Source organism: Bradysia coprophila, unplaced genomic scaffold (assembly GCF_014529535.1).
Source record: "Bradysia coprophila strain Holo2 unplaced genomic scaffold, BU_Bcop_v1 contig_390, whole genome shotgun sequence".
NCBI lineage: Eukaryota > Metazoa > Arthropoda > Insecta > Diptera > Sciaridae > Bradysia > Bradysia coprophila.
In genome coordinates, this window is record NW_023503648.1 from 266,416 (window position 1) to 293,516 (window position 27,101).

The window sequence follows — 27,101 nt, forward strand, 5'->3', positions numbered from 1 at the left end:
TTCCTCTTACCAAAAAAGTACTCCGTGTGGGAGACAAAATTGAATTTTTTCAATTTTTCCTTTGTTTATTTGACCGCTTGCTCTCTCACGGAGTACTTTTTGTTGAGTGGAATGGACACTTAAAATGTGTTTCTTACTTGCTGATGTGCGATATAGAGAGGCATCATTTCTGCGCGGTCAATATTGTCAGGAACGATAATATCGTCCAGAAAACGATAATATCGTTACTGACGATATTGACAGTGTAGATATGTCCCGCCACCTAAAAAGAAACACCCAAAGAAATGTTAAGTTGGTATACATGCGGCGAGATAAAAGGAACATGTAAATGACAGCTGGCTCCTATGGGAAAGAATTTCACAAAATTCTCTTGCATTCTCTCTCATATATGTCAGCTGTCATTCACATGTTCCTTCTATCTCGCCGCATGTGTACCAACTTAACATTTCTCTGGCAACACCACTTCGATACAGTTTTCGTGTAAATTGTATTGATCCCAGAAGTCGAGGTACATCAACACACTATATCCCGGTGATTTTACGCGCTGTGAGCGTCGAAAGAATTGCTTGAATTATAAGAAGTAGGTAGAGAATGTTAAGTTGGTACGCATGTGACGAGATAAAAGGAACATGTGAATGACAGTTGGCAATGAAAGTAGATAAGTAGGTATGGCCAGTCCATACAAGTCGGAGCACATACGGATTTGCATGGCGCCACCTCAAACGAACTCATTTCTAGTGCAAATTTCCACTAGAAATAAGTTCGTTTGAGGTGGCGCCATGCAAATCCGTTGCAAATTTCCACTAGAAATAAGTTCGTTTGAGGTGGCGCCATGCAAATCCGTATGTGCTCCGACTTGTATGGACTGGCCATACCTACTTATCTACTTTCATTGACAGTTGGGACCTACGTGAGAGAATGCGAGAGTATTTCATACAAAATTGGTTAAATTCTCTCTCATGGGTGCCAGCTATCATCTCGCCACATGTGTACCAACTTAACATTTCTCTGGAAGTAGAACGATGGTGATTTGGTTTCCGCTCAGTTTCAGGGTTGGCCCCTCAATAAAATAATTGTTTGGAGAACTTAAAGACAAGAGTCGCTTAATGCTCCTCTCTCGAACTGAAACAGAGTGAAATTCCATAAGAAAATCACAAAAAATCTGAAAAGTCCAACTGAAATGCACAAACAATAGATTACCGTCAATTGAAGTCACAAAAAATGTAAAAAAAAAATACCAAGAAAAACTTCAACCAGTAAGTACATGAATGGCTGCTGTTCCCCTATTTGTTTACATCGTTTTACACCATTATACGCATTACGAGAGAGTGAAACCTCGAGCGTAACATGATCCCACACAATAATTTTCATTGTTTTCAGTCATTTCGAAGAGTGATAGAAGGCGCACTTGTAGTAAAACAATGCTGAAGATTCTTTGCGGAAGGGATTAAGCGAAAGGTAAATTGTAATAAGGGTTAAGTCAAACAATACGCTGCTTTGAAGGGTGGCATATGAGTCAAGCACAATTTTGTCTATTACTCTGTTTAAATTGAATGGATTAATCTGCATTCTTTTCAGCGACAGGTCGGGCACTTTGCATGCACTTTTGTACGTAGAAAAACAAAAATATTTTTTGGTACGTGCTACGGAGTGAATAACTTATATTTCCTCTGACGTTTGAACCCGAGCGGGTACAAACATCAATCTAGTTAATATGAAAATGCAACAATCAGTAGCACTTTCGAGAATGTATAATAACACTTCAGCGATCGTAAATTTAAGTTAAAAAAGATCGTAAACAGAACCACTGAATCACCGAAAAACCAACAAGAATTTAGTAGAATTTCGACATAAATATTTATTGCGGCATGTACATCGAAGCGATATGTAACAACCAAGTCGATTTGTGTGGCTTAGAGTGTTTTCGTTCTGGACGAAATAATTTTTATTGCGAACAACCGATCTGTCTCGAAAATTCGATACGATGCAGAACAAGAATCTGAGAAGGACATCGTTCTTTGTCAGTCTGGTATATTGAAAATGTCATCTCGAGTCGACACTCCTATAGTTGAGCCTTATTTTGGAATTAGATGAAGACTCTCCAAATTCAACCTTGTATAACATGAACAAGAGGAGAGTGCTCTTTGGAAAAATGCGAGACTGTTCGAAATGCGAGTTGGGTTGGTTTGGTCTGAAATTTTCTACTTCTTTTCACAATCGAACATTTGAAGGTTCAAATACAGGGTTCAGATCACAGAAATGATAAGTTGGTACGCCTGTAGCGTGATAGAAGGAACATTCTAATGACAGTTGGCTTCTATGGAAACATTGGAATGACAGTTGGCTTCTATGGGAGAGAATGTGAGAGAGTAACATACACAAATTCTCTCATATCCTCTCCCATAGAAGCCAACTGTCATTCCAATGTTCCTTCTATCTCGCCACAGGCCAACTTATCATTTCTCTGAGTTAGATGGAATGGTTGAAAGAATAACTACCCTTTTGGGTTAGAGGATTTATTTTACGAGGTGTAAAGTCAACCAGACAGGATCAGTGGAGGCAAATACACTCAACGAAGGGACCTAAATTCCGTTACAATCGTTTACGCATTCGTTTTATGCGTTTGTATTCGGGCATGGATTAATGTTTTGTTCCCAGTAACTGAGTCAACATTTCCCGGTAACCAAAAATCGATTTACGGATTTTCTGGTCCATGCATTTCCCGGTTGTTCGTCGAAGGTTGGATTTCCCGCTAACCAAATTTTTGACGAAAATATTTCCCGGTAACGAGGTAGCGAGGATACCGAATTTTTTGCTTGTAATAGTATGCGTTGCACACCAATATAATCAAAGGTCTGCTTATAAATTCGGGTCAGACGAAGGACCCGCAGCCTTTGATTTGAGATTTGACAAAAAAAATTTCCTTAAAACATTTTTTCGAGAACGATACCAATCCGTATCTAACTCATGTCAGTTATCAAGTCGAGAACCTTGTGCAGTTTTCGGTCCTTATTCCAAATTTCCAAGAAAATAATTTCTAGAACGTCAGAATCCGGAGCGATTCCCAAAGAGCGAAGGTTTAAGTTAAATGGGAATTTGTTGCGAAGGATATGCAATTACATCACAATGTGATGATCACATAATTTTTGCTCTCGCTAGCACCAGTGTAATTCCCACTTAACTTAAACCGGGAATCGCTCCGGATTCTGACGTTCTAGAATATTCTTGGAGATTTATATCGTTTGGTGATAGGTATACTAAGGCTGGTATGGGTACAAGGGTTGGTCGAAAAATCATCAAAAAAATACTGGATTTATGGATGTCCTATTGTGTAACATGTCTTGTACATAACAAGAGATAAAAAATTGAAAAGAGTGAATTTTGTCGATCCGAGCCGAAGCCGAGTGCGTGATTTTTCACTTCTATTTCGAATTTTGCAATCGATTTTACATGTTAAGGCTGTTGAAAGTTCGGGTAATTTAATTAAAAGAACGATTTTTGATCCGCGAGTATGTAAAATAAATTGGACTCAAATTGAATTCCGTTATGTCGCTCAATACTTCCACGCTTTTCTAAGACACAAATTTCTGCAGCAGAAATTTTACTACAATTGCATTGACGAATGTACGACCACCTCTGACCATCACAATCCAGTGCGCAATATTTTTTGTCTAAATTTTTATTTAAATGACGGCGCGTGTCTGCATTGCTAAAGACATTAAAAGATGAAATTCCATTCCAAATTTAGTCGCAGCGATTCGCCGAAAATGGTGTAATTTTAGAGGCACAACACAAACAAGAAAAAAACAAAAACGTTTTGCGAAAAATATTATTGACTCTCTGTGTGTGACACACATCAGAATTATATTCCATTCATTCTTTTTCGCCTATTAAAGAAAGCAATGCGAGTGGATATATGGGTCTCTGTAACAGTTAATAACGTTTTATAGCATGGCTTGAGGTTTAATTTTTGCAATAATATGGTAACGAATGTGACAAAGAAAGGAAACGAGACGTTTTGGATACATTGTTATGCGGGCGATTTTGATTCAAATGGGATTTTCGTCTGGGACAAATTTGAGTTAAAACTTTGCTCTTTGTGTAAGAGGGTAAAGTTTGGATTGCAGAGTTTCACTTGCATTTGAAGGCAAAGTTTTAGACTGAACCATTTCAATCTTTAAAAATAACCAAAAAGAAACCGTTAGCTCTCGACACGTCAATACTTATTATTCAGACATGATAACACAAAAATGGCGAGTCTCACAGATGACGATATTAGAAACCTGACGTCGCATGCGTCAATAATTGTCAAAATTTTTACAATCTTGTCGAGATGAAGAGATCAGTCAACACATCACGGTTACCAGAAAGAAAGATCAAGAACGAGAAGTGCAAAATTTAACCTGTCACATAAATAATTAAAAGCTTTGTGTAGTACGGTCCTTTATAAAGTAAATTGCTTGTTGAATAAATTGAAGTACAAGATTTGAAATCAACCGATTAAAAATAATAAAAAAAAGTAGCAGTCAAGGGTATGATTTGTCAATAAACAGTCATTGAATTTCAGTGTCGGTAATGCGAATGAAATTGATTTTACTTTACTAGTGAGGTAATGTGGCCTTTCCCTCACTAGTGAAGACCCTTTCCCTCGCTCGTAAAGCAAACCGCCGCACTATACCAGTGAAGCAATTTGATATCACGATGAGTAAAAGTACCTCGGGCTGAAGCCCTCGGATACTTTTACTCATCTGGATGCGAGATATCAAATTACTTCACTGGTATAGTAATGTATACTATTATCACATACGTGCGATGTTCGGATGTCAAAATTACTTAACTAGAAGTTTAATTCAAAAATTACACTTCAGGTCTATGTTGTTGTCTCGTTTTCGCTTATGTGATAAAATAGAGTACACACTTGTCACGAAGAAGTCGAGGCTTGCTACGATTTTCGATTACTGAAAAATAGTCGAAACGTTCATAGTGTCGTAGTGTACGTAACCAACGTGGATATATCGAGGAGCTCTTTATTTCAGTTTACTTCACTAACAATTTTATTGAAAATAAATATTGAATACCTACAAAAAAGTCCAAAAATACTTCAAATACTTCGCTTTTACAGTGAACGACATCTCAAATGTCTCACTGTCATTTTTTTCAGAGAATGTCATTGTGAATTTGCAATGACACAATAAAATTCTCAGAAAAATTTGACAGTGAGACATTTGAGATGTCGTTCACTGTATATAGAAAATAGTTTGGATTTAGTACAAATAGATCGAAATTTGGGTTCCAAGAGTATAAGAACCACTATACGCTTTTGATCAACGTTAACTAAAATAACCACGTGAATACATCAAAAAATTCTTTATTTTAGTTGATCGCAGATCTCACTCTTTTCAGCAATAATAAATGAATGACCGCATAAAAAACCTCAAAAAAGCGAAAAACAAACGAAAGAAAGGGATCAAATTTTGTTGACTTAGGGTGGACTTCCACTAAAGTCGATCCAACCGTTTGCAGTGAAACTTATCCAAGGATGTTTTTCCATATTATGGTACTACAAAGGCTAGGCTATCTCACCATACATACAATGTCTTGGACTTTTGTCACTGAAGCCGGTCAGGGACTTGGCAAAATCACCTATCTTTTCACCTAAGATGATTGATATCACCAACAGGTCAACATGGACCTGGTGGTGTGTATACTCAAAATGTGCGTCTCTTCAAGGCCTACAAGACTAGCTAAAACAGTTTTTTTCCCAAAATTATTTTACTCGACTAGTCGCGAGAAAACGATTTTGGGCCCCTTTTGGCAGACCCTTAGTTCATGACCTCGAGCGTCGACAACAAAATATATGACACCAAACATAGTACTACGTTTTACTCGCAAAAGTTCAACGAATCGAATGAGCTATAAGTCAATAATATCCGTGACCCCTTGTCCCAAAGTTGTTCGAAGATTTCGCGATATCACTCTTAAACATCTAGTCATCGGAACCATAAACTCTTCCATTAAACTGGTTTTGATTGCAATCAAATTGTATTCTGAAACTGTGGCATAAATATCAAACTCTTCAGTCTTGCACACTAGCAGGAAAATGTTTTCCCACAAATTCCCATAGTTTTGCCCAATTTTGAAAAAATTCGTAAAAAATGGGAACAGATTGGAAAACGTTTTCCCAAAAATAGTCTCTTCCTTCCACCCATGCCATGTAAAAAGTGTGGAGCCTCCACAGACGGTGTAGATATCTATTAGAAAACAATTTTTATCTTTTGCTTTGGTGCAACTGTTCATCGGAAACACGGACAGGTGAATTGCGTTTCTCTTAGAATTTATCGTGTTCGTTTTTAGTGCAAACCGACCGAGAATTGATTTAAATTTCCAGAGAGTATGCCACCCTCCATAAATTGCGGGTTGATTGACCAACAATTCTCTTTCAGTTTTCTTAATAAATTTTTCATCATTCTGCTGGCGCAACAGGAAAGTGGGTCTCTAGTTCATAAATCTTTTATTAGATTTTGATCGATATGCAGTTGAAGTGTGTTAGGCGAGACGATTTTTTGTTCATATTTCCGGATTTTCGGGTAATTTTCTTAGAAAAGATCAGCTAGTGTTGTTGCCATATGCAGATTCGGATTGGACTTCGAGCCGAGCCGTTCGAATTTAGGGCCAAAATTTGATCCGCATTGCTCTGTTTTCTTCCAATCCAAGTCTACTTTCGTCCCTCGAGCAAAATAATCATAAAAATTTCCCACTTGGGTCGCCTTGGGTCCCACCGCCAGCAAGTGCATCCAATAGTTATTTGATAACCTAGGGGAGATAAGTTGGAAATTACATTTCGAGTGTGGTCAGAGGGGCCACAATTCACCAGAGAAAATGCAATTTCCAACTTTTCTTGTCTCTTTGAACAAATAGCTATTTCACAACGCAGGCTTCCAAAGGTTCAACGGAGGGAAGAAAATGACTATTTTCTCGCCTGCGTTGTGAAAATTAATATTCCGAATTGCACACCAAATGCCAAGTGTGACATTTTCAATGAACATACAGCAACTCGACCTAATGCTACCTCAATTTACCGAAAATCCGAAGTTTTGTTTACATTTTGTATTCTAAATTCAACCTGAATTGACGGAAGGTATGTAGCGAATGGTACGTCGACAATATCTACAAATTGTTGTTAAACACTCGTTTAACTTAACATTCATTTTATACTGCTTGACGTGGTAACTGACTGTAGCAGGTAACAAAATGTACCCTCTGACCTCATAATAGTAAACCAAATTACCATTCACTGAACACAAGAAACCATAACTAGTTATTGGTAGTGCCGGCATATTGACCTAGCGCACATTAACAATACAACAGCAAATTCGTTGAGAGAAATGTAGTCGAGTCGATGCATTTGGTATAGTCACTTTTTGGGGTTTCGAAATGTCGATTTCAGACCTTGACTGATTCATGCTCAAGAGAATTTACCGAATTTACATTATTATGGAGAACCATCGAGACACACGAGCAGCAAAAGAGTTGTTTATTTACATTGACCAAATTTCATGCATCAGTTGGCTGAACTGATCAGAAAAAAAGGCACAGACCGCACAGACGCTCATCGTTTTAAAATGTAAACATTCAACGAACATTTTCAACAAAAAATTTATGACATACCTGATCGATTCATTGCTTGTTTCATTGAACTGTTTTTCCTTTTTTCTTTCAAATCACAACCTATCCGGCACGGATAACACAGTCGCGGTAATATACTTTTTTTTGTTTACAAACACAACACTCGCGAATTTGCTAATATAAAAGACGAGATTCAGCGTTTCCTTCCGAGTTGTCAAATTAAAAGTCAAACAATTTTTACGGAACCGAATGCGTGTGACAGCGCCAATCAAACTCTCGCATTACACTGGCCATTGCATAAACCGTGAGGTAATGTGGTTGCCATCTGTTGACTAAAAATGTTTCTATTTTATCGACCTTGGGTCTCGGTATTTTGAATATTACGCGTGAAATTTTTAATCTGAGATCAGATTGCGTTTGAGGCATTGTTGATATCTAGGGTTGTCATGTTTTATTAGAACTATTAAAATAAGTCTGAAATCACAGTCATTCCGTTTCGCCTTCGTTATGTACATGACATTTGACATTTTATACAATAGAGCCTATTGTTGGAAATGACAACTGTCAAGTATCTACATGGAGGCAAAACGGAATGAAAATGGATGCAAAACGGATGACTGCTAGGCCTATAGCATTGACTGGACTTCTGAACAACATCACTATCCACCAATTTTGTAAGGTAAAGTCGAAACAAGCTCTCACCGTCTCGATTTTTGTGGCGAGTAGTTCAGCGATTTTTACTCATCAGTGACGATGGTTTTCCCTTTTTCCGATTAATTTTTGTGACCGTGAAATGACTTCGACTAATTGGATCTATCCGATTGTATCGAGATTAGCAGAAAACCTTTTTGAATTTTTAACATTAAAGATGAGATTTTAGGACTGAGCGTCATTTAAAGCACCTCAAATTTACCGGAAAGCAACGAGATTTATTAAGCAACCGCAATCGCAATAGGACATGGATCTGGTTGACGTTATCAAACGAAAGTCTCGTAGTTCTGTACTTCTGAGTTGACCACGATCGTATGTTTTGTTAAACACTATCATTTCAGATTATGTGTGAAATGTCAACTTTATAAAAATATTTTTCGCACTCTGCATGCGTCCAAAACCGTACTTTTCATGTTTCAATCACTACTTTCGACGCCCTCAGCATGTAAAATTCATTAAATATTCCAGGATAAGAAGATGAAAAGTCTCGTTTTCGTGTGTTTACTGACCTCGGCTTCGCCTCGGATCAACAAAATTCACAACTTTGTATCACTAGTCATGTAATAGTATATTACGTCCTTGCTTGTAAGTTTATTGTTTTGACAAGTATGAGCTTTGCGGAACGAGCCGAAAGCGGAAGGTGTAATCACACAAGCCAAAACAATTACTTACAAGCAATTACGTAAGATATTTTATCTGCCTAGATCGATAATCTCGATGTTATACCTCTTGGGCAAATTTGTTTGTTTGCCAAAATTTGTGTTTCACCCGCCTTCGTAACCTGTCTTAATCTGTTCTTTCAGAACCTTAGAATCAACGAACTCAAGAGACGGTGGCGCCACCATGTCGCTTCTCGAGTTCCATCTTTTCATCCGTAAATGTAGAATTCGCCATTAGGGTCTAGGATCTCCATTCTTTACCATTACGGTCATATGCGTTGCATGCGGACAAGAAAACTCATTTTGTCATTTTTTGTTAGTTTTTCTTTATTGCAAAGAATATTTTCATGGAAATTACTTAAATGCTACGTTACAAAAGCATCACTTAAATACGTATATTACACTGACTGTTTTGTGTACACTGTACCGTACGGGTAAAGGGGTCCAGTAAGTTCATAAAACCTATCGATGGACCGGAATTTTACTTACAAATTTGTTTTTTTCTTAAAAATTGACAAGCGTTTTTTTGGAGTTGAATTCTGAAATGAAAATCATAAGAAGAAAGGTTGAGCTATGCTTTGGTATTTTAACTTAAAATAGATGGACTAATCGAATGAAACGTCAAAGTCTTTGATTTTTCAATTAAATTTTGAGAAATTGAGAAATTATACATTTAACGAAGGTCGTGTTGTGTTGGGTTAAGTATTATACTTCTTGTCTAGAATGGAAGAAAACTTACCACGTAGGATCATATAGAATGTCACCGATCACGAAAAATGGACTCACTAGGCTGTCATTCATTCCATTCGTTTCTTCGACTTCAATTCAATCATTTATTCATTCATTCATCCATACGTTTTCGGAACCTGTTTAGCTCGTCAAGTGCATAGTGCATCAAGCCCTGTTAGACATATAGACCATTTCAAAGAATATGTAAATATGTAAGACCGTGAATACGTCTGTTGATATGTACGGATAACAAACGTGAGTTTGTCAACAGCTCTGCTAATTCGCTAATGTGTAGCAGTGCTATGGTTTGTTTCATTTTTTGTCATTGAATTGAATGGAAATTTACGCAATACATCAGAGCTAGAAAAATATAATAAATCAGCGAGACTGAGCGAATTATCTCTTTTAAACTGTCTGCTTCGAACCACAGTCTCTCACTTTTCCAATATTTTCTCTCACCCTCTCTCTCTCTCTATCTCTGTCGTATTTTGAATAGGAAACTTAGCGACAAATTTAAACAAAAGAATTATTTTGTTCAAATGTGTCGTTAAGTTTCTTCTGCAGGTTACGGTAGATCTATCAAGCATTACAAATATAAAGCCAAAGGGCACACCACATACCACATACAGACTTCTCTTTTCGATTGATTTCTGATTCGCAAATGACATCGCGATATTTTTTGAAATGCTCCTCGGGACACCCTTATCTTCATCACTCGAAAGTTGCCTCATTGGCCGTGTTCGTCTCGTAGCACAAAATTTCGCTAACAAATCGCTAAACATTCGCGAGCCAAAGTTCAGCACCACCCTAATTGTGACCAAGATGGTGACCAAAATTTGTGAATCTTTTGATCTGAGGGATCGTATATTCTGTTTGCAAATAAATTGTCTAACAGAAATTCCCTGAAGGAATTTCTAAAGATTTTCTAGGATTCGAAAGAACTTTTTTTGTCTTTTTCAAAGGATTTTCAAGCCTTTTTACACGATTTTTAAGATTTTTCCCTTGATTTTCAGTGATTTTCTTGAAGAGAGATGGAAAACTTCAGGAGACCTGGGGGTCTCCTCACTTAGAAACTTATTGAAAAGCGGCAGTTTTACAATGAGAAAATTCTCCTTTCGATTTTCAGATTGACTGATGTTTGCCAAAGCAACGGGACGCACTCGTCAAGTGTGAAATTCATCCGCATCAAATTTGAAAACTTTTTTTTTGTTTTTATTGAACTGCAAAAGCAAACATGATTCTTTCTGTCACATAGAAGTCTGAAAATCTTTACTCATTTCGTCGACTCAACAAATTCCACATGACGTAGCTGGCATATACCACTACCAAGACTAAACCAAAGAAACATTTCTTCGTCAAATCCATTAGCCTCAACCATATTGAACCGGATCGCTGATTGTAATGGATCAGTTCCCGTTGCGGTATTTCGTTCACCGTAATTCTTGGTATCTTCCCATGTATAATGATATTACCCATTGTCTTCGAATGACACGCTGCTGACGATGTCAATGAACTTTCGGTGACTTCAATTGCTTCGATTGCCGTTGGTTCATTTGAATACGGATGCTCGGATATCGTACACTTAGTTAGAACTTCGAATTTCTCCGACGGCCTTAGATCCGATGTGAACAATTTGTCTGGCTGTGCGTAGCTAATGTCTTCGCGTAAAACCATCTGAAAATTGTTGTCGTCATCGTCATCCATTTTCAAAAATATTTCCCGACTTTGTTCGAATCCTTTCTGACGCTTGGAATGGTTTTTCTTGCGATATTCAAGCCGATTTTTTTGGATCAAGTTCGACACAGCGGAGACACGCTTCGATTTTGATATGATGGAAAATCGGTGTGTAATTGATCGTCGTCGGTCGCCAGTCTTTGACAATAACGAATCATTGGATACAATTGAAGCGACATCATTGTCATCACTGTCGGTCGAATTCAATTTGATTGCTAGAATGGATTTACGTTCTCTGGCCCAATTGGACTTTTGCCGTGGTGTTGACGACGTGAATGCTGCATAGATCGGTCTAGTTATCGCTTTGCGTACGTCGGTCTGCAGATAGGGGAAGTTTGATGTGAAAATGTATCGATGAGAAGGACACGCAATATACAAAGGAACAACCTCCGTAGGACGAACACACAACACGACTGAGTGAATGGGACATGAGATGGACGTTTTTGATGAATGATGTAACTGTAGCACCACTTACATTAGGAACTGCCGCAATGACAAGTGTACACCTTCCAGGACCTTAAATGGCTGGTCTTCGGGGTAACACAGTCAGCATCTCGGTTATGCTTTTTCTAAATTAGATTTTCTATTCGGTTTTTGTTCGTAATCAATTGATGAACTCCCCATCCCAATGAACTGAATCACAGCCAGAACACAAAAATCAAGACAAGAAAGACAGAACGACAAAACCCACATAACAAATTAGTTGAATGATGAAAGATGAGCGTCAGTAACCGAACCCATTGCCGGATGTGAAAACATGCGCCACTGCAACAAACTAACTTCTTACCTCCTTATGTTTTGATGATGAGAACATTGACATCAATTTGCCGGGCGTTGTTTTGGTTTTGGCGGTGGTGTTCTGTTCTCGCAATATGTCCTTTGGAAAGAGATCACTGGCATTGATTGTACTGCCACCGAACGATAATCGGCCACCATTTTTACTGGGCGTCGGTGGTCCCGGTCGTTGATAGAGTGTTCCGCGACGGACGTCCAGCTGATTGCTGAACATGCTGTCGTTGAAATACGGCATCTGTTAAGGACAATTGATAGTTTAAGCACCAAGTTGACTTAACTTTTATGTAAAACTGTTGAAGTAATAGATTTTGTAGTTAAGAAGTGGGAAATACGTTGCACAAATGAAGTAATGGATTTTGTTGGCGTATGCATGACGCTTCTGAAAGCTTAACTCCACTTTCCGATTCATGAGAGTTCGTCACGAAGGTCTTTCGAAGAAATTTCAATTTCTTCACTTCGCCTATAAAGTATTACACGCCCTGAAAGGTCCCAGTGCCGCATTATCCAAAGGAGCACTCAATGGCGCTGGGATGTGAGACAAAACTTTTTGAATGTAAAAAATCGCAAAATTTTCTCACTCGCTTCGCTCGCATTCCTTTAACCACCTCATAAAAGTGTAATGGCACAGGGCGTTGTAACTCTTAATGCGATCCTGTGCGTTCCATGACTGCAGTCAGTGAGAGAAGTCATACCGGTGCTTCACTGCTGTGGAGCGATTTTTTGTTTCATGTTTCATTGTTTCGTGCAACTGGTGTGCAACTGGATTGTACTAGTCTCAAGTTCAGTTTTCAAATAATTGAAGCTCGTAAACCCATCTGAGAAATCAGCAGGACAAACAAAACTGGTTTTTCCTTGCAGCCAAATACAAAAATCAGCCATACGACTCTCAACAAACGAAGTACTGCATTCAGGGATTGTTAGAATCAACCTTCACTCTAAAGACGTACATCGTTTCTGGACGATCTCTTCAAACTAAAATTCAGATTTTCGGACACCTACAGTTAGACGCAGTGAAATTTGAGCATGAATTTGCTTCAGCTGTTTTTCAGCTGATCCACACAAACAATCAAAACTGTTAATAGGTTGTTATACAGTTTGACTACTACCACGATCGTGTAGCAGCTTCAACCGTATAAACAAGTACAAACAGTTTTGATTGTATTTGTGTCGATCAGCTGAAAAACAGCTGAAGCAAATTCATGCTGAAATTTCACTGCCTCCGACTGTAACGCTGATAATCGTTTTTCATTTTGTCGATGCGAGGAATGCGCCCCATACGCCTCAACAAAAAATTTCCCAGCAAGACTTTGTTGTCTTATGTCCAGAAAATGCGAAAAATCGGTTTTGAGTCAGTAATGACGTATTTTCTGGCCGCAAGACAACAAAATACGCTTGTTGTAGCGCTAGCGATTGAACTGATGGAATGTGGTGAATAGCATGAACGTTGGGAACGTGTTTCAATGCTTCAAAAATACGATTGAAATCGTAAGTGCTGCACTGGAATTAACCCGGAACTTGGGTGCCATGTCATCTGCATTACCTTCAGTGGTTTATGAACTTTGGTTATAACAACGTTAAAAACTGGATTTTCTGATGAGTAATCCAGAAAGTGCCTCACCGCTCGGATTTTTCGTGACTTTACTCATTGCAACTTGGTCGAATAACAAAAAAAATGAGACGGCACTTCAGGACGTTGGGGACTTATAGGAATATTTGGGGATTTTGGGAGATGTGGGAAGGAGTGTGATGATAGAATTACTTAACGCCCTAGCGACTAGTCTAAGCTACTGATTCTATTACGATAAGCTATGATGTGAATGAGGATTAGGATAGAAAAAATTAAGCAAAAAAAGTGGTTGAATGAAGGGTGTGACGAACTAAATGATAAATGAATGCAGGTGATGTAAAAGCAGCTAGCGAAATAGAAAATGTTTCCGAAATAAAAAAAAAACTTTTAGCCGATCAATTTGGTCATAAAATTCTTTAATCGTCTAATCATCTCGTCGAGAGTTTTATCATATTTTACACAAAAAATTGAAATTTACTAAAAATCACAAAAATCACAATTTAAAAGTCAAAAGTGTGCGCAGAGACGGTAAAAGTTTTTTCCATTTTCGTTGGATTATTTGAACTTACTGAAATGTCCTCCTCCTTCAAATTCTGATCGCCATACTGGGCCGCATATGTACTTCGCAGATGTCTGGCTGCTATGGAATTTCGCTGACGCAGTTCGGATTGTCTAAGAGAGGCGGAGTGGTTTTTTGTGGCGATAAAAATTTAATTGTCGATTGAGATAGGCATCGGTCTTACCTGATAGATTCTCTGCCAACTGGTGACGTTCTCCCTCCTCCGGACTTTAAATCAGCCAGGTATGTGTTGTTAAAGACCTCACCCAGTTCATCCTCCATTTCGATTTTCAAATTCGAACCTGACGAACAATCAGTCGGAATGAGTTTCGATTTTTGTGTTCTGATTTCTTTGGGCGACAATGGTTTCTTACCGAAATTTGGTGGTGGAAATAGTCTCGATTCGCGTGGATTAGATTCAGCGAGCCGCAATTTACTTTTCAGAAATTCATTCTCCTTCTTGAGCTCCAATATTTGCTCGTTCAGTTTGTACACCTGTGTCGAAATGGATTGCACATGGGCAACGTATTTTTCAATCTTTTCGTTGAGCAGTTGACATTGCTGCTTGTAGTTTGTCAGCTCTCGTTCTTGCTTTTCTTGCTTCTCCTTCGATCTGCTGGTTTCTTCGTTGTAGATATGTTTCTGCAATTCGGATGGAAAATGGCGAGCGATATGAAAAACCGGGCGATAGTCAACATCGAGTTAATGTTTAGATCAAGCATTTTGAATCCCCCAAAAACAGGACATTTCGGAAACAATAATTCGTCCAAACTGTACAGGTACACTGGTTAAACAATCATTCAATCTGATGTGTGAATTCCAGCTGCGTCGGATAATGAAAATGACTGGATGTCAGCTACATTTTCTTAATAAAGCTTGGGAATGAGGCTACCTACCCATGTGGCTATATGAAACAATGACGTTCAGACTTGTCGAGGAAATGTATTCCTTGGAAGTCTTTAAATCTTGCTTTCGAGAAGGTATAACCCTCCAGACGTTCTAACCTTCGAAGAGCTGTAACCCATGGTAGAGTTGTAACTCTCTGTAGAGTTGTAACTCTCTGTAGAGTTGTAACTCTCTGTAGAGTTGTAACTCTCTGTAGAGTTGTAACTCTCTTGGTTGTATTCTGTAGAGTTGTAACTCTCTGTAGAGTTGTAACTCTTGTAGTTGTAACTCTCTGTAGAGTTGTAACTCTCTGTAGAGTTGTAACTCTCTGTAGAGTTGTAACTCTCTGTAGAGTTGTAACTCTCTGTAGAGTTGTAACTCTCTGTAGAGTTGTAACTCTCTGTAGAGTTGTAACTCTCTGTAGAGTTGTAACTCTTATGTACTCTGTAGAGTTGTAACTCTATGTAGAGTTGTAACTCTATGTAGAGTTGTAACTCTATGTAGAGTTGTAACTCTATGTAGAGTTGTAACTCTATGTAGAGTTGTAACTCTTGTATTTACTCTATGTAGAGTTGTAACTCTCTGTAGAGTTGTAACTCTCTGTAGAGTTGTAACTCTCTGTAGAGTTGTAACTCTCTGTAGAGTTGTAACTCTCTGTAGAGTTGTAACTCTCTGTAGAGTTGTAACTCTCTGTAGAGTTGTAACTCTCTGTAGAGTTGTAACTCTCTGTAGAGTTGTAACTCTCTGTAGAGTTGTAACTCTCTGTAGAGTTGTAACTCTCTGTAGAGTTGTAACTCTCTGTAGAGTTGTAACTCTCTGTAGAGTTGTAACTCTCTGTAGAGTTGTAACTCTCTGTAGAGTTGTAACTCTCTGTAGAGTTGTAACTCTCTGTAGAGTTGTAACTCTCTGTAGAGTTGTAACTCTCTGTAGAGTTGTACCTCTCTGTAGTCGTAACTCTTAAAAGAATTGTACACGATTGACATTTAAAACAATCCTCTCTCGAAACGTCATAACTTTCATAACAGTCCGAGCAAGAACATTCAATGCCATCTAAGCTAACTCTGTAAGAAACTACTCTCCCAAAACAATATTTGATTGCATGAATTACGTCTTCGTGTTCGTAGCTGAGCCCATTTTATCCTATCCTATCGTAAGTATCGCGGGAAACGTAATTTCTGAGCAGTTGACCTCTCTACGATCTGTCAGTTTTCTTTCAAAATGTCAACCGTCACTCGTATACCTTTCGAGGATGGAGGAAATCGGCTACAATGAAAATTCCGGTATGGAAATTGATCACATTTTTGAATTTCAAATTGAATTTAAGAAAATGTTTGCTATGGAAACATTACAGTCAAACTAGCAAGAACTCATCCGTCATCATAGAGTACGTCAGTCTCTTAAACACTTTTCCCTACTATTGACAATCTCCTTTATAGTGTCTCTAATTAGACAATGAGTCTAATCCACTCGATGATTATGGCTGTGGGTTTTGGGACTGAGTTCATGAGCTCTTCAAATATCCAAGTTAAAATTGTAGGGATTGAAATGGCCGAGTTTGAAGTAATGCATTGAATTCAAAATTAGTTAGACAGGCTTCATGCAAGCAAAACGTTTCGATTTGGTTTCAGCATAGTTCTTCTTTCTATTGTCACCGTTGGTTCAAAGTTCAATCATTTTTGCAGCTATTTTATCGATGATTGTAGAATCTTCATTGAACAGACATTGGACTTCAACAAAAATAAGAACACAGAAGACAGGTTCGATTAACAAATAAATTGTATTTATAACAACAACAAAATCAAAAAAATAATATTGTGTCAAACACAGGCCGTGCCGAATTTTCAAAACGTACTTGGGCTCATCTCTCTTATGTCCACCACCAAATTGTTTTTCTTTAGCACACACGTCATCAAAAGGAAGCATGTGACTAATGTTATGGCATGGAACAACAACGCTACACTCAACTTTACATAACCATTTGAATTGCTCGATTTCTATTTGAGTAAATGAAACAACAGGTCAGAATTAGATGAGAGATATTGCTTCAAGCTTGTAAGGGTTAAAAGCAGATGACGTGTCGTTAAAAATGGATATCTATCCAATTGCAGACGTGACCAATTAGCGAATTATAGGAAAAATGAATTTTCATTGATTTTACTTCGTTTCGAATGGTCTGATGATATCAAGGGAAGTTTTTCGATACTTTAGTAGAAAACACTTCGTCAGTCTAACTGAAGCGGCTAATGAAGATGAACGGTATACCTAGTCGGTTTCGCGTATCTCAACGAATATTTACCTAAACTTTGAAGACATTTTTCAAATTGTGTCTCTTTGAATCACGTCAACAGGAAGGTGTAAAAAACTGTAACCTTCTGATTCGTCTCGTCAATACCTTTCATTTGACATATCGCACACCATTTTTGAGCGAAAACATCCAGAGGCATGATGGAAAAACTAGTGCAAAAGGTCTATCTCATGACAAACAGTCGCATTCTGGAACTTGACTCCAAACTACCGTCGCTGTTTTGGAGCACTTCGCGTTGAGTCGCGACAACGGTTATACGCTAGAAGGTTAGGTGGACACGCAAAGCAGAGGTAAACAACGTAAAACTTCAATTTTTTATGTTGGGTCTCAAAACAGTCGCGACAACCAAACTTTCTCATATAATCGTTGTCGCGACTCAACGGGAAATACTTCGAAACAGCGACGGTAGTTTGGAGTCAAGTTACAGGGAACATTGTTTCTGTTTTGTTTAGCCTGTTTTTCACTAGTTTTTCCAGCATGTCTCAAGATGTTTTCGCTCAAAAGTCGTGTGCGATATGTCAAATTAAAGGTGGAGACGAGACGAAACAAAACATTTATTTTGTAAGAAAATCTGGTTTGCACAACAGTAGCTGTTGCAGCGAAAGCAAGCAAAACTACGTATTTTCCGACTTTTCATGTTTTCCCGCACCTCTGTGAACAATCTGAAAGCCTTTCACAATTCATTCTCATACCAAAATAAGGCTCGAAACGGGTACAACGCGGGTCAGGCTGACTTGTCTCGAATGCCTCATAGAAATCTCGGCAATAATTCGAATGTGATACGTGGATGTGATAAACGGTTGCGGCTTTCCTTTGCTCATTTAATTGCCAGCCCACCGAACCAACCACAATCGCTTCACTGTTTTTGTTAAAAGAGGCGCGGGAAAGCATGAAAAGTAGGAAACATGCTTTGTCGCCAATAGCAACTGTTGTACAAATCGGAATTTCTTAAAAATTAAATATTTTGTTCATCTCTCGTCAATACCTTTCATTGACACATAGCACAAGGGAAACAGGCAAATTTGCTGACGGTTTTGACACCCAACATCAAAAAAGAAATCGAGTTGGTCGATCAGTAGCTATTGGCGAGAAGGCGAGGAAAACCAGCGAGCGTGTTTTGCCAGTTCTTCACTAGTTTTTCCAGCATGTCTCTGGATGTGTTCCTTCAAATATCGTGTGCGGATGTGTCAACCGAAAGGTAAAGACGAGACGATCCGTATTTAATTTTTAAGAAAATCCGGTTTGTACAACAGTTTACTGACGAGAAAGCAAGCAAAACTTCCTGTTGTCCCGCACCTCCCAACTTGGAATTTCGATTATTTTTTCAATTTATCGCGATGACAACCATTTCTTTACTTTTCGGTATCTCTAGTGACCGTGCACGGGCTCGTACTCGAGCAATCTTATAAAAATTTATCAAACGACCCTTTTGCTCACTGAACACTTCGGTACAAAGCCAACAATTGGAATTGTTCCGAGAAAATTGTGCATAAGATTGGGGAGGCTGACTTTGACTGGACCATAAACACAAAGAATTAGTAATCGAACCTGGTCACTGGCATTCTACACTCAACGGAACAACACAAATGAAACGAGACATGCAATGTGATGAATATTCAACTCACCATTCTCTCCTTCATTTTGCTCAGCTTGCCTTCCAACTCGAAACGGATTTCCGTACACGATTTCTCCCTCTGTTCCATCAATTCCGTTCGTTCCTTCAGCCAGGCCTCTTCTTGCTCCGCAGTCACTTTCCGATGTTGGGTCAATTTTGCCGACAGAATTTTATTGTCGTGGACCAGCTGTGCGTGAATTTCTTGACCCTCACGACACTCCTGGATCTTTGTCTCGAGGTCGGCCAGAGCCACTTGTAAATCCGCCTCCAATTTGGCACACTTATCCTTGGCGCCACTGTCGTTCGACCTCGCCTCGACGGATTTCTGCAGATCATCGATTCGGCGATGATTTGACGAATTGGCCGTTTCCAACCGATTCAGCTCCGATTTCAGCGAATTGATCTTGTCTCGGTTCGATGACTCGCTATCCGCATATTCTGTGCGAACCTTTTCGATTTCCGTGGCCAAGTCAATATTCTCGTCGGTCAACGAAACATTTTCACGTCTGGCCTGTGCAAGGTCTTCCGCCAATTTTTTCGTTTCACTGGTCAGATCGTTGACTTGCGCACTTAAAGTCTCCTTGCTGTGAGCCAGCGCTTCGATTTCCGCTTTATAATCGGTGCTCCGTTGGTACGATTCGAACTCGATTTTGCTGTGCGACAGTTGACGGCTGAGTTCGGCATTGGCAACCGACAGACTCTCGTTCTGAACGGTCAATTCGGTTATGGACAGCTTCAATTCCTCGATCTTAGCATCGGCTTTCGACGAATTTGCAGCCATCTCTTCCTGGCTCGTTCGCAACATTGCATTCAGTTCGGACTGCTTACGAGCAGCGACCTGCAAAAATAGATCAGAAGTTGACGATTTGGGTCTTCTTAACAGACGATTTGTTTGACTCACCTCAGACATCGACGACATTTCATTCTTCAACGAATCCACTTGCATCTCCAATGATTTGACTTGATCAGCTTGTGCACTTGCATGTAAGTTCCGTTCAGCGAATTTATTTTCCATTTCATTGCACTTGTCCTGGACTGCCTTCAGTTCCTCGTTCAGTGAAGTGCATTGGAGACTTAGAGAATCTTTAGAACTTTCAGCCAATTCCAATTTTGTGACCAGCGCCTCATAGTTCTCCGACAATTCGGTACTCTTGGTTATCATCGAGCCTTCCGAAACTTTCAATGTCTCCACTTGGTCCCGTAGTAAGTCCACCAATTGTGTTTTTTCGACCAGATCCTTTTTGTTGTCTTCAAGCTCTTTGCTCAACTGCTTCACGAGATCCACATTGTGCTGCAACTCAGCTTCAACATTTGCTTTATCTGCAAGACTTGTCGCCGATTCGGACTTCAATTGATCAATCGCCGTCGACAGTTCGTTGACTTCCTGACCTTTCTGATGTAAATGCTTGTGAGTGTCAGCCACTTCGCGTTCGGCAACATCGAGTTCACTTATGAGTGCATCCCGTTTGCTCTCAAGGTCTTCCACAGACTTCTGCAGCCTTCGATTTTCAGTTTCTAAGGCATTGCACTGTCCAACCAGCTTAACGTACTCATCGTTCGATTCGTTTAATTTTTGTTGGAGTTGACGCACCTCCGCTTCGTTGGAGTTTTTAGAGACCGTCAGCTCTTCGATCGTCGCCAAAAACTGTTTTTTCTCGTTGGTGTGTTGTTCGCCTACGATGCGCATAGTTTCCAGCTCCATTCTCATGTGGGACGCCTCTTTGCGCAGATCACTCTGGCCTTCAGTCAAATTTTCTTTGCCGGCGGTAAGTTCGGAGACTGCATTCGTTAGATCGCTGATCTGTTTCTCGTATGCTTCGCAAGCCAATTCATTTGTCTTCACTGCAGTTTGGTATTTAGCTGCTTCGCTTTCGCATCGCCGTGACCATTCTTTCACTGTTAATTCGGTGGCTTCGGCCTCGTCGATTTTCTCCTGCAGATTGAGGAACAATTTCTCCTTCTCATCTTCAGATTGAAGCAGCTGCGCTTCCAAATCGGCACGGCTGCTTTCAATTGTGTTTAGCCGAGCTTTCAAGTTCAATGCGTTCCGTTTCGAGTGCGGTTAATTCATCGCGTAATTGGTCTCTGTCAGATATCACTTGTTCGTTGGTTGCAGTCAGATCTGCCAGCTGTGAATCAATGGTTTGGCGTTCCGCGCTGAGAATTGCAATCTGATCCGTTAAATCGGCAACAGTTTGTTGAAGTGAGTCGCGATCCGTTTGACAGTCGGTCAGTTCGCTGATCGTTTTACTGGAAGAGCAAAGGGAATGGGTCAACCGAATAGTCGATTTGATACCGTAAAGTGTCGGAATGTGCAAAGGAGATTTACTCACCGTAGTTCAGCGTCAAATTCCTCCGTTTGCCTTTTCAATCTGCGTTTGCCGTTTCTCGTGGATTTCTTCGACGTTGGCCAGACGAGACGTAAGAGCATTGAGTTGATCGGTCAGTCTGTGCTTTTCAGTTTCTAACTCCGCCAACGTCACATCCTTCTGACGAAGCAGTTCCTCATGCTGCGAAACAAGATCCGAACGCATCGATTCGGCCGTTTCCAATTTGGCATTTGCAGCCTCCAGCTGAACTCGAACCACGGCAACTTCATTTTCGCTGAGATTCAACTGCAGTTCCAACGATGATACCACTTGTTCGTAGGTTGAAGTCAAGTCTGCCAGCTGTGAATCAACGGTTTGGCGTTCCGTGCTGAGAATTGCAATCTGATCCGTTAAATCAGCTACAGTTTGTTGAAGTGAATCGCGATCCGTTTGACAGTTGGTCAGTTCGCCGATCGTTTTACTGGAAGAGCAAAGGAAATGGGTCAACCGAATCGTCGACTCTCGACTGCTGTCAGAATGTGCAAACAAGATTTACTCACCGAAGCTCAGCGCCAAGTTTCTCCACTTCCCTATCCATCGTCTGGACAAGCTCTGCGTTCTGCGTTTGCCGTTTCTCGAGGATTTCTTCGGCGTTGGACAGACTGGACGTAAGTGCATTGAGTTGATCGGTCAGATTGTGCTTTTCAGTTTCTAATTCCGCCAACGTCTCATTCTTCTGGTGAAGAAGTTCCCCATGCTGCGAAACAAGATCCGAACGCATCGATTCGGCCGCTTCCAATTTGGCTTTTGCAGCCTCAAGCTGAATTCGAACCACGGCAACTTCATTTTCGCAAACATTCAACTGCTGTGCCAACGATGATACCACTTGTTCGTTGGTTGCAGTCAGATCTGCCAGCTGTGAATCAATGGTTTGGCGTTCCGCGCTGAGAATTGCAATCTGATCCGTTAAATCGGTAACAGTTTGTTGAAGTGAATCGCGATCCGTTTGGCAGTTGGTCAGTTCGCCGATCGTTTTACTGAAAGAGCAAAGGAAATGGGTCAACCAAATGGTCGACTTGACACCGTAAAGTGTCGGAATGTGCAAAGGAGATTTACTCACCGTAGTTCAGCGTCAAGTTCCTCTGTTTCCTTTTCCATCTGCGTTTGCCGTTTCTCGTGGATTTCTTCGACGTTGGCCAGACGAGACGTAAGAGCATTGAGTTGATCGGTCAGACTGTGCTTTTCAGTTTCTACTTCCGCCAATGTCACATCCTTCTGCCGAAGAACTTCCTCATGCTGCGAAACAAGATCCGAACGTATCGATTCGGCCGCCTCCAATTTGACATTTGCAGCTTCCAACTGAACTCGAACCTCAAGAACTTCATTTTCTCGGACAATCAACTGCTGTTCCAACGATGACTTTGCATCGTTCAAGATTTCAATTGTTTGATGGTTCTCGTTCACCGTTGAAGTCAACGAATCCAATTCCGATCGAAGTGCCTGTAGTTTCGTTGCGTTCAAATTCAATTCTTCCGATACGGCAGTGAGTTCTGCACTTTCCTTTTCGGCACGTTGAGCAATAATCTTTTTCTCCTCCACAGCGTCACGACACTGTAACTCCAACACAGACGTTCGCTGAATGTGTTCCTCTATCTGCTCTCTCAGTCGGCTGTTCTCCTCCTCGATTCTAATGCATTTCTCCTGAAGACTCTCATACAGCGCTATCTGTTCGCGCAGCTGCATATCCACCACCTGACCCATGTTCTCCGGACTGGACGTACTGCGATCTATAAGACGGACAATTGGTTTGTGGTAGATCGCACACACTCAACGAACCACTCACCTGCCAAACTAGCCATGGCTAATGCAAACGAATCTTCGAGATTGTCCGACGACGTTTCAAGCGAATTACCCTTGGAGCTGGACTCGTTGAAGTATTTCTGGTATTCCTTGATGTTGATCTCCAGCCCTTTGATATGTTCCTGCTGTTTGTCACAAGTTTCGGTTAGTTGCTCCAACTTATCGGCCAGTTTCGGCTGAACATTCAATCGAGTTATTGTACTGCGATTCGACGAGCGATAGTTTTTCGGCGTAATGCTGTTTGGCGGTGATAAGGTCGTCCACCTTGGTCTGTAGCTTACTGATTTCGGCATCTTTGTCGGCAATGTCTTTGCGCAGGCGACGTTTAAGCTGGAAATGAAATCGAATTGAAAGAAAATGGGAAAAGCACTGAGACTCGTAACGGGTAACGGGCATATTTCTGGTTTCATACTTTTGTTGTAGAGCATGCCATCGTTTTAGGGTTTTTGGAATGTTGATCGGTTCGAATCGGTTTAATCAAATAGAAAAAAATGGGAATAACGAAATTTCAAATCAAAAAGAATTATCCGAAAAGAGCAATTGAATTAAGATTAGGTCGACTTTCGATTGAAAATAATTTGCCTGCTGTGATTGGATTGCATGGCAGAGCATTCTATGTGCCAAGTGAAAACTAGAAAAATCGGAAACTACAACAACTGTGCGTTCAGTCAGTATTTTATTTCGTGTTAGTGGTGTGTGTAATTTTTCAATGAATTTCGGTTCATAATTCCTCTAGGTAGCTCTATGGTATTTTAATGGAAGCTTTAGAAGAATAACTCGGACATGACGTAGAGCAGTAGTTACACCTCGAGTCCAGTTATACATCTCAGTTTCTTATTTAAAGGCACGGTTTGAACCCGACATGCGATATCGTTGCACTTAAGACGAAAAATGTTTGTTCTGATTGAAGGCAACGGCAGCTCCAACGATGAGGGGCTTTTTACACATTTTCTTCGTACATCGCTCGAAGGGCTTTTTTGAGCCAGACTGACCATGCTAACGATAGCGGCCAAGCCGAAGGTTGGTAGACAAGGGTGTGAATGGTTAAGTTGAAAGTTGGTAGACAAATGGTGTTAAAGGTCAAGCTGAAAGTCAGTAGACAAAGGTTTGGTTTCAATGGCAAAGCCGAAAGTCGGTCAGCAAAAGTTCAATTATTCAAGTCGAATGCAAAAATGGATTTGAAAAATGAACAATCAGCTAGATGAAGTTTACAAATTATAAAACATGTAAATACTCATCACATGTAAAATGGTCATGCATTTTCAGTAAAAATAAAGAAAATATTATATACATGTCGGTAAAGTCAATCGGCAGTCGATTGACATATAAGAGTTGGTGAAAATCACTCACGATGGAAACTGGTCGAATTGATACAAACGATAGAATGGGTACAAATGGTCCAATGGGTACAATTGGTACAAAAGGTCCAATGGGTACAAATGGTCCAATGGGTACAAATGGTACAATGGGTACAAATGGTCCAATGGGTACAAATGGTCCAATGGGTACAAATGGCCCAATGGGTACAAATAGTCGAATGAGTACAAATTAATGGTAGAATGGGTACGTATGGTCGATAAGGTGAAAAGTCGATATATGGTAAAAATGTGAGAAGCGTTAACTGAACGACGCTTCAGCGACGACAGTGGTCGGAAAATTGTCCATATGCTTCAAGAGTCGGAGAATGTCATATGCGATGTGTAATTGAAGATTTGAGCGTCAGTCTTTCAATGTGGTCGATGTTACAGTTACAGGCAAAACAGTAATTCCAGAACAACAACCTTTGTATAGAATACAATTAGCATAAGTCTTAACCATCGTGGTCTTCATGGCTGGCTCCCCATCAAAAGGCGAAAATTTTTATAATGTCCGTCGTTCATAAAAAAACTGGAAAGACCCTTTTGGGTGACTCCTAGCTTCTGCGCACTTTTCTACAAATTGTGAATTTCAAACGGTTGCCAGAGCTTTCACTTAACATCAAGAGCTGATGTCCTTTTGACCGTGAAAGCTTCCAGTGTCTTCAAATTAAGGAAGAAACTATCCTAAGCTTCAGGTATCACTCTGTACATAACAGTTTTCGCTGTACCTATCTTACAAAAGTGAAATCTCACATCTTCTACACCCCATCCACACCAAAAACCGCACCAAAGTGGGACTACGTTTTGGAGGTTTAAAAGTCTTGGGATGCTTTGACTAGGAAAATTGGAGAAAATTGGCGTTTCGGCTGGGTATATCGTCACTTACCATTTCCATCTGTGAATCGTTGTAATTGACCGGGATGTTTTCGGTATCTTTATCGGTCAATTTCGATTTGAGCTGTTGAATGTCTGACTGGAACTTCCTGCGTTCCTGATCTGAAATGAAAATCCAAATTTTACTGGTAAATGCCAAGGCTGCCAACAATGCAATTCAAGCTTGCTTACGCAGATCACTTATTTCCTCTTCCTTCTTCTTCAGCAGCGATTCCAAAAATCCTCTCTCGAAACGCTCGGTTTCCACCTGTGCCTTCAATTGCCGATTTTCGGCATTCCACTCGTTCAGAATTTTCGATTTCGGTGTCGCCAGACACATGTTCGTTTCGCTGATTTTGGTCGGACTCAATGCCAACACATAGTCGGACAGTTTGGCCGGAGCTACACACAAAATATTGCAAATATTGTGATGCGCTGATGTTTCTAACACGCAACATACCTGAGGATTCAATGACACATTTGATGGTTTCCCGGCTGAACGAATTGCTGTCTAATAGATTTTTCAAAAATGCCCCCACGACCAACTGTGACTCCTCTTGCATTTCCTTACATATTCTTTGAATGTTTACGTCCGGGTGCTTTACGCAAGCGAAGTACATCAGCAGCGAGAAGCCGAACACATAGTCGTCGGGAGACATTTTGCCCTCGTTGGTCCAACTCGGATGAAATTCGGGAAAGTAACCTGAATGTCAAGGACGTTTCGTATTAACATTGAACATAATACCGATCGTGACCGTTATACTTGTCATAAAGGAATCCAATTTCTTTGACGCAATATCTTTCGATGTTACATTCGTTCGGAATTCACCGTAGAACGCTTCAATTTCCACCATATTCAGACTGTAGTGCGCCCGTCCAAGATAGTTCAGACGATTTGCCTTTTTGGTTCAACAAAAAAAAACATTTCAGCCACCGGTCGAGAACAAACACACAAACAATGGACTTTGATTCCACTCACCCATTCGAGCAGAATGTTTTTCCAATTCAAAAACTCCATATTTTACATTGACTTAAAAACTAAAACCTCGACGGATTTACAAATTTAAAAAAAAATCAGAAAAAAAACTGTTACACAATTGGCTGGTACGCCCATTAACAACAAAATATAAAAGATTTTTTCGGCTGTTTGATCGTAATGGCGGTTTATAAGTCAAATTCAAACAATATGCATTCAAAATAAATTCTGGTAGGTGTCACCACAGTCAAATAATTTTATTTTGTAGCAGCTTTGTTTTCGTTGAGTTTTTCACCAGCATTTGCAGCGCAAATTTCGAATTTATTGTTATCGATAGAAAAGGGATTGCCGACATTCATAAAATCGTACCGTCACACTGAACTTACGCTACAACACAGTATCACTACGTCGAAAGTATTTACACAACGCACTTCAAGCAAAAGTGGTCATAGTCGACAGCTGTCAAATAGAGTACTTTATTTTTGTGTGAAGTTGTTTTTTACATTTGTGGGTGTTTCAGTACCCTATTTAGAGCAAAGT

The 27,101-nt window shown here is 40.0% G+C and overlaps 2 protein-coding genes across 5 annotated transcripts in view; both read right to left on the reverse strand.

The window, feature by feature from the left end:
• LOC119082140 (septin-7-like) overlaps positions 1-7,915 on the reverse strand; it is an 81,551-nt gene extending 73,636 nt beyond the window's left edge. For 3 of the 4 annotated variants that reach the window (XM_037191537.1, XM_037191536.1, XM_037191531.1), the window contains exons 1-2: positions 7,669-7,915; positions 334-335 (exon numbers count right to left, since the gene is read on the reverse strand). In XM_037191537.1, coding sequence (XP_037047432.1) covers positions 334-335; positions 7,669-7,693 — 27 coding nt within the window. In that variant the 5' untranslated portion in view covers positions 7,694-7,915. The remainder of the gene's footprint in view (positions 1-333; positions 336-7,668) is intronic. The other variant, XM_037191538.1, reaches the window with a different exon arrangement.
• Positions 7,916-10,910: 2,995 nt separating this feature from the next.
• Positions 10,911-26,764, reverse strand: LOC119082152 (golgin subfamily A member 4-like). Its single transcript, XM_037191553.1, is given in 16 exon segments — positions 10,911-11,777; positions 12,247-12,489; positions 14,391-14,493; positions 14,565-14,682; positions 14,755-15,022; positions 19,196-20,023; positions 20,087-21,193; positions 21,195-21,435; positions 22,055-22,531; positions 22,615-23,281; positions 23,338-23,684; positions 25,599-25,708; positions 25,778-25,987; positions 26,046-26,288; positions 26,349-26,484; positions 26,565-26,764. Coding segments are annotated over 11 exon segments (5,145 nt in total). The 5' UTR covers positions 23,648-23,684; positions 25,599-25,708; positions 25,778-25,987; positions 26,046-26,288; positions 26,349-26,484; positions 26,565-26,764; the 3' UTR covers positions 10,911-10,994.
• Positions 26,765-27,101: the final 337 nt, after the last annotated feature.